Below are 8,669 nucleotides of genomic sequence, written 5' to 3'. Positions count from 1 at the left end.
TCTGGACATATTTGAATTGACTGATTTTTTTTTTTCCCATGGAAGATGCTTTTGGCTTCTTGTAGACATAACCAGCAGCAGAAGCCTCTGGCTCAAATCTTGTAGAATAATGCAATTACCAGAACCCTGACAAGAACAGCCAATTTTTTCGAGAAAGCAAAAAAGATTACTTTAAAAAAATCCACCAAGTATTCAGAACAGTGGCTATGTAATTTTTGTGCAACTCCAAGCAATTATTTTAATATCACAGATTCTACCAGATTATATTTCATATGTGTTTCTTACATATTGTGGATAGTGCTCTATATAAATGCTTGAGTGCAGCACTAATACTGACAGAGTACATCCATGACAGAAGGAATATTTATTTCAAGTCTGAAGCACACTTGCAGCTTCATTCACTTGGCAAGTGGTGTAATTTTCTCCCTTTCCCGCACTTCTGGAGTCGTGGCACAGTGGAGAGAGTGCCAGCCCTAGAATCAGAAAGACCTGAGTTCAAATCTAGCTTCAACTAATTGTGTGGCCTTGGACACATGCATAAAATTAAAATGTGTCCTCCATTTCCCTCAGTTTCCTCACCAGTAAGATAGGAATTAAAAGTCTCTCCCAGGGTTGTTGAGAGGAACAAATAAGATCCCTTAGCAGAGTGCCTTACTATAATAGTTATTAATAAGTGTTATAAGACTATTGTTAAATTTTTTTTTAGAAAATATTTCTTTCTTCTCTTTGCATTTATAACATGTCATTTCAACAGACATGGAATCCTTTTTTCAATACTATTCTCCCAACACAGTAGCTCTTCCTTAACATAATTTAAATTCAGTAAGACTCCTTCAATTGGCAAAATTCCAACTCTTTACTTATTCTCTATGGCTAATCTACACACTTTTTTGGAAGTGCTTAGAAACATGTGGGCAAGAGGTGAAGCAAGTAACACCTACATGTTTTATCATATGACCTGAATTATTTAGGGAACCCATGACTCCAAAAGGTTTTGACTGAGCAGTGCAAACAGACTGGCCAAGTGACTGTAAACACTGCATTTTGTTTGGAGATTAAATCTATAACCAATAGGCAGTGCTATGTCACTTGGGTTTTTCCTTACTTGCTATTAACAACCAATAGCTCAATCCCTACTGGACCCCTGACAAGGCTCAGAGAGTCAATATGAAGCAAGACTGTCTGATTTGTTCTTGGGGTAGTAATCTACATGCTGGAACAATCTTGTCAAATATTTTCTAAAAGATGAAGACAGTCTCTCATCATGGTTTCCCACAACTTACAGAATTATTTAGGTTTAAAAAAATCAGCTAGCCATGTGAACTTGGGCAAATCACTTAACCCCAACTGCCCTCCAAAAAGCAAAAAAAAAAAAAAACCAATATGTTTTCATGCAAGTTTCCAAACTCTGGTACAATTGAGGGAAAATTCAGTAGAACACAAATACATGGTGGGAGGCTTGGGAAAGAGAAATGTGGATTTTTGTTCTTTTGCCTCCATCTGTCCCTGAGCTATACCTTGGTCATTGGCTATTTGGAAGTATGTGGCTTCCAGCTTAATGGAAAGGAGAAAGTCAAATATCTGACTAGCTCTTGCCTGAGTATCATGAGGTTGTTTCCTCAATCATGGGGGGAAAATTCCAATGTCACCCCTGTATATTACTCCTACAAAAGAATAATTCAAATTTTAAAAGTAGGCAAAGTAATAAATTACAACAGTAACTTTTATAACCACCCATTTCCAGGATATAAAAACAAATTTTTGGGAAATAAGATTGCATTTAACCTAAAAGTTTTTCTATCATAAAATTTTAATTATCAGCATAGTCAAATTTATTTTCAAAACATCCCAGGAAGGTCTATAAATATATGTTCACCAAATATGTGGTCAAAAATTTTGACCAATATTAAATAGAAAAATGAGGATCACTGAAGATAGACATATTAAGTTTAATCATCATTACTGGGATATTCAAAAGCAACCTGGGACAGGGAAAACAGGGGCAGCCTTGGGGTCAAGAAGAGCCTATTTCACATCTATACTGTCTCTAGTAATACTAGGCAAGTAACTCAACCTTTACTTACCCCAAGCAGGAGGTATGTTGCTTAACAGCTATGGATTCCCATTGATTAAGGGCTCCTAAACAAAGGTTTCCTACACTAAGAAAACCATAGGTCAAGGATATCTTATTAAAAGTTCAAAAATGCCTACACATTTTTCATTGTGGATCCTGACTTGATGGGATTTTATGTTCTAGTTTGAATTCCAGTATTAATAAATTATATTTTTCAGTTGACTGACTAGAATAAGTATCACCACGTGGCATTTTCAAATTTAGTCTCTTCTGCTTTCACTATTAGGGAATTGGTTCTATTGGATAATATTGCTAATGGGGTACTGAGAAAGTACCTTTCATCCCTTGATGAAACTGACACACTATCAAACAAGATCACAAATATCCTGGGCCTTGACTTTAAAATGCGAAAGTCAAGTACATGCGAAAGAACCATGAGATCACTTATAGCTTATCCTCAATACTATTTAATGGAAATGAAAAATAAAATAATTTAAAGAAAAATGGTCCAGCTGACCTGGTTCATTATACCTGCAAGGTCTTTGCATAATCTATCTGTTCCATAGTGGTGCAGATAGATGATCCCAGAGTATTCTACTGCATTGTTTACAACAAAACGTAAGTGAAAACCCAAATGGCTTCATCTCAAAAATACAGATTAATCTGGATAACAAAGTCGTGCCCCAATGAGTTAGATTTTTCCCCTTTAAGATGAATATTTTGCTTGAGTTGTCCTTCAGGTTCAAGTGTCTATTTTTTCACCAATTTTGGAGTGTGGTTCTTTGACAGTACTGGCTATTGTATCGAGTAAACTTGGATGGTTTTGTCCAGATTAATTAAAAAATGCTAACAAAAAAGAGTCAACATTTAATAACTGATTGTCCTTTTAAAAGAAAAATATATCCCCATAAGCCATCCCTTACAAAGATAATTCCAGGGCAAAAAAATGATCAAGTGTCTCATAAAATTAAAAGGCATTGGGGCGGCTAGGTGGCGCAGTGAATAGAGCACTGGCCCTGGAGTCAGGAGGACCTGAGTTCAAATCCGGCCCCAGACACTTGACACACTTACTAGCCTTGTGACTTTGGGCAAGTCACTTAACCCCAATGGCCCTCCAAAAAAAAAATTTTAAAAGGCATCATGGTATAGTGAATGGAGACCTGGTATTAAAGTCAGGCACACACTGGCTCTCACTCAACCTGTCAGTGTTCTAAGGCCACTCTCCCTTAGACCCTCTCCAAGTCATTCAACCTCTCTGTTTCCCAACAACTCTCTCAACTTATAAATCTAAGTGAAGGTGCTGATTTGTATTGGGGATGGGAGCTTCCTTTATCTTGAGGTGTCATAGACAAGGAAATCAGTGGTCCAGTCCCTATATCATAAAATTTACATGATGCCTTTCTAGAGAAAATGGAGGCCAGCTCTCAGAAAGTTAGGTTGAAGGTAATTTGAAAGATTGCTGAGCTTGCTATCAGAGAAGTCCTGAAAAGTATATGTGAAAGTAGCTGCTTTGAATGCTGTCCCAGAACATAGTACACTCAGAAGAATGAATAAATCTCCTTGGGAAGCAGTCATTGTTGACTGGTGCTATCTTTTTGACACTGGTGTTATGATAAATACCTATTTTCTGCTAGGAAATCAGTGTGTATATTTGATAGAAGCAGACAGCTAAGTTCTACAAACAGATTAAAGAAAACCTTAATACAAAATGTTAGTTGAGAAGAATCTCTCAGCTGCTAAAATCCAAAAGCTTTACTCAAAATGGACCATTCAACTTCTTGGTCCTCTCCTCCTTCCTCCCCAGTGACACTCTCTCCTGAGTTAATAAAATATGCTGGTTCAATTTTTTTATCTGCTATTATAACTATGATTATTCCTAATAACTGGACCTCATGTGGAAGGAAAAAAAGTCATGAAAAACTCATAAATGGTAGATGGATCTTGTCTCTCTCTGATAGTTTGGAAGGGCAGGCAGCCTGTCATGCTGATAGACAAGTCACTGTCATTACTGCAAACATTTCCAAAATCAAATTTGGTAGAATATTCAACAGCTAACTTTAAAACACCAGTGGCCAGGGAAATACAAAATCACATGCTTTGAAATTTCACCCAACATGGGGATCAAGTGGAAAAGTTAGAAGAATCACATATACCTCTGGAACCTGATTAAATCTTTTTTATTTAGGTGAGTTTATGAGTTGTAACTTCAAATAACAACCACCACTACCAAAGAAAAAAAACCCAGAAGTATAAACTCCTATTGCATTTTCCATGACACAGAGGAATCACAGGATATGGGTGAATGGGTTATACGTGCATTTGTGTTTCTTTGTCATCTCTGTCAATCAACCAAGGGTGGCCAGAGGAGGAATTCAGGAGGCCAAAGACAGTGAATGTCAACTTTTGGAAATTAGTGGCTGAGCCTGATTTACAACCCTATGACACATGCGGGAAAGTGCCAATCTATGGCAATTGTCTAAAATATTTAAACCTCTAATCTATGAATTTTCCAGCATCAATTTACTAGCTGATAGAATTATATATCAAGTTCCTAGGCACAGTATTGTCCCAGAAATAAGATTATGGTGGAGCTACAGTGAAATAAAAATAAAACTAACTACACCAATCAGCATATATTCCCTTCCTCAAAACCATCCCTTCTTCTCTTCTCAGTACAAAGGACAGGCATGATGGGAGATGACCAAAGGGAATAGGAGTTAAATGAGGTAGCCAGAATGGCTCTCTCTTGGTCTAGACCTGTAATGTGCACACTCTGGAACATATCTACAGAAGGTAGAAATGTTAAGAAAAATCAGGAGAGAATTTCTGTATTGATGTTAAAGGTTCAAACAGATCCAAATGTTAGGATTTCTAAAGAGCATTAGAATACACCCCTCCCTAAAGTATTAAAAATGTATATTTGGAGTAAAAGAGCATTCCACTACTATTAAATTCAAGTTAACAATATGTTCACAACTTGTAAATCTTTAAAAGAAAAAAAAATTCTTATTTGTTCCTAAAATTCCAAAATAATTACTATAAACTGCTTCCAATTTGGGGTGGGAAATCTCTAGTTAAGAGAAAGATAAAATACACCATGTATGATCTTATCTCAGTTATAAGTAACAGAAAACACAGAATGAATTGACATCAGTCTTAGTGACAGTTAATGCTCATGTAATACCATAATTGTTTAAGTCCAGATAAACATTTTCATTTTTTATTTTAAGGCAAAAAGAAGTTAAGAATACATATTTTTATTATAAATTGAAATTGTGTATAGGCTTGAACAATGAACTTCCTTTTTTTTTTCCTTTTTACAAACATGTTCTCATATCTTTCTCTTTACAAACATGTTCTAATAAACCCTCTCCAAACAATAAAAAATAGTACCTACAAACTTCATAAGAACATTTACATAAACATTACATTTGTATGTTTTTGTAGAAGTTAAAGCGCTTTCATTAAATTCTCAATATACAGACCGAAGACGGTAAATTTGTACTTACTATGGAGCACAATTCAAGTACTTTTCTAAAAAAAAAATTTATATCTAGTTGAACTCTACTACATGAGATTGAGTGTAATTTCATAACAGCTTTCCTTTAAAAAGATGACTGCAATACAGAACAGAGCCTGCCTATTATTCTAATCTCTTAGAATAAGTAAAAACAAACCCTCATCAACAATGGTATACCAAGATTTTTTTTGTCAGAGTGAGCCATCAATATGCAAAAATGTTACACACCACTAATAAGGGCATCTGTACTTTACAACTGTTCATATAGCAAGTAACTTCCAAAATATATTTGGATCCATGTAAACAAAGCTTTCTATTTCTATTTCTTACTTTCTTTTCTCTATTTTTTTTTTTTGAGGATGGGAGGGAGATACATCACCAGAGGTGAAGACATAGTCTGAGCCATTTTGGACCATATTATCTGAACACATAAAACTAGAGAATTTCATAGCTCCTCATCAACTATTCCAATAACTGAAAACTATTGCTTATTCATGAAATGAGGTGGATACCTTATTTTATTGATATTGAAGAAGAAAAATAATATGAAAATAAACATCCATCAGTTTCCAAGAAATAAATATACACTTAGTTATTTTAATGTATTGCAGCATGGGAAATATTGCCCTAGCATTGACCTCAACATTCAATCAGTAGTTTTACAAATCACTCTCCTCACTGGAGGCTGGGATCTTCTACCTCGTTAGCTGCCCAACCACTTTCAAAAGGGTTTTGTTTTCTTGCTTTAGTTGTTCATTTTCATCTTCTGTGTCATCGAGGTCCTTAGGGAGGAAGGAAAACAGTCACCAAATTAAAACGACTTTGAGAAAGAGGCAATGATACTTTATTAAAGTAATGCTAGCATTTTAACTGTTTAATGACAAAAACCATCGTATTATGGGAGAAGCAAAGGTTCCTCAGTCCCACTAGGAAAATAAAATTTATACCACATCTCTTCTCCCCTACCCCCTTCTCTGGTTTAAAAAGGCAATGTGTTAGAGTGAAAAGAGAACTCACTACCTTTGGACACCTGGTGTGGGTTCAGATCCTTGCCTCTGAAGCTATGACCTGTGTGACTTTGGGCAGATCAATTAACTTAGGGCCAGGGCGGCTGAAATTTTCTCATCTATAAAATAAGAAAGGTGGCCTAGGCTTCTGGTACCATCCACCTCTGGACTCATGATCCTTAAATAAACAAAGTTCAGATGATGGCCCTACCACTTATTCTATGTGAACCCGTAAGTCACTGAAAGTCTTTATGACTCAGTTTCCTCTTCTGTAAAATGGAGATGATAATACTTGCACTAACTACCTCAAGGAGCCGTTCTGAGTAAATTGTTGTGTAAACCTCAGAGAACTTTAAAATAAGAATTATGATGATGATTGTAAGTAAACCTACCACTGTCTTCAGTTGAATATTTCAGATATAAATTCACTTATAAATACTAGAAAATCCAATGGGGACACCAACAGAAAAAAACAATGGTTCAAGGAAGAGCACAGATTTAATCTGTCAATTTAAATCAGTGAGAATGGAAAGACAATAATCTTGAGTTACGAATATTTTAAGAGAGCAGCATTCTAAGAAGCTTGGACAATCTTTAGACAGCAGTGCAAAAGCATTTTTAAATATCTAAAGGCATTTTCATTCATTAAAATTAAGTAAAATGAAAGACTTTAGTAGAGGCAGGAGGATGGCACATGAAGGGGTCTGAGAGGTCATCTGTCACGCCCCTCATCTCAACTGAGCAGTCCAAGGCCCACAGAGGTGAGATGAATTGCTCAAAACCCCCCAGAACAGCACCTAGGAGCTCTGTTTGCCCAAACACCTTGATGGGTGAGGGGGTGAGGTAGGGCACAGCCCTCATATCTGACACAGCATCAAGCATCGCCCTTTGGATCAACTATTTAGAACAAAAGGGGTAGCATGATTCAGCCTAGTAAATGAGCAGACACACCTGAACCTTGGTTCAGGTCCTGCCTCAGACACCTACTGGCTGTGTTGTTGCTGTTGTTCAGTTTTGTCTGACTCTGTGACCCCATCTTGGCAAAGATACTGGAGTGGTTTACCATTTCCTTCTCCAGCTCATTTTATAGATGAGGAAATGGAGGCCAAAAGGGGTAAGTGACCTTCCCAAGGTCACAAAGGCTAAATATTAAAACAAAACAAACAAAAAAAACCCAACAACAATAAGTGTCTCAGGACTGATTTAAACTCAGGAATACCAGGCTCAGCACTCTAACAACACCTAACAACAACAGCATCTAGTCCAGCAGTGGCTAAATGACTTGTCCAAGATTACACAAGTAGGTAGTTGCCGAATCTGAAATACTCCAAATTCAGGGCCCTTCCCACTACACCACATTGCCATCCCATAAAGCATAGTAGAGCAGCAAATTAAATTAGATATATAGTCACATGGTAATCATCAAAAGTATGATTTCTACCATAAGCCATCTATAAGATGGCAGAATCCATAAGCAAAGCATAAACTCATTAATATAATAAAGCCATATTTATGTCTCCAGGCATTTTTCCATAATTAGAAGGCCACACCACACAACTGAGATGTCTACAGTACTTACCCTATTTAATAAATCAATTTCTTCTTTGAGTCTTCCAATTGTGTCTTCTTTATCCTGAATCAGTTTCTGGAGTCTTAAGTTTTCTTGTCTTTCTTTTATTACCTCCTGGTAGACACAGTTATAAAAACCAAGTATTATTTGGACAAAAGTAGATTTACATACCAAAAGAATGTTCATGGTCTTCTTTAAAAACATGGACTTGTCACATCTGTTCAAGTCACTTAGAAATATTCAGCATTCCTACTTAGAGGTCCCCAAGGTAGCTTACTTAAAATTGCCTTTTGTTGAATTAGGTGTATGAGAGAATTCACTCACAGGAGGAAAGGAGAATGAAGGGAATGCAGAAGCTAAAAAGGAATCTGGCAGATTAAATCGAGGTTTAGCCAAGTCTCTAACAAATGCTAATCAATTTCTCAATGGCATACTTACCCCCCTTAATCCGACTAGCCTACATATCTCCACTATTAATTGCCCAGAAAACATTTTATT

The 8,669-nt window shown here is 36.4% G+C and overlaps 1 protein-coding gene across 1 annotated transcript in view; it reads right to left on the bottom strand.

Annotated features, from left to right (window-relative positions):
* Nucleotides 1-5,026: 5,026 nt before the first annotated feature.
* Nucleotides 5,027-8,669, bottom strand: part of PAWR (pro-apoptotic WT1 regulator) — a 137,808-nt gene continuing 134,165 nt past the window's right edge. Inside the window, exons 6-7 of the mRNA XM_069094801.1 lie at nucleotides 8,181-8,285; nucleotides 5,027-6,376 (exon numbers count right to left, since the gene is read on the bottom strand). Coding sequence (XP_068950902.1) covers nucleotides 6,290-6,376; nucleotides 8,181-8,285 — 192 coding nt within the window. The 3' untranslated portion in view covers nucleotides 5,027-6,289. The remainder of the gene's footprint in view (nucleotides 6,377-8,180; nucleotides 8,286-8,669) is intronic.

Source organism: Petaurus breviceps, unplaced genomic scaffold, assembly GCF_028583685.1.
Source record: "Petaurus breviceps papuanus isolate PSGF00001 unplaced genomic scaffold, PetGlider_PUasm1.0 221, whole genome shotgun sequence".
Taxonomy (NCBI): domain Eukaryota; kingdom Metazoa; phylum Chordata; class Mammalia; order Diprotodontia; family Petauridae; genus Petaurus; species Petaurus breviceps.
This window is presented reverse-complemented; position numbering and strand designations above follow the sequence as displayed.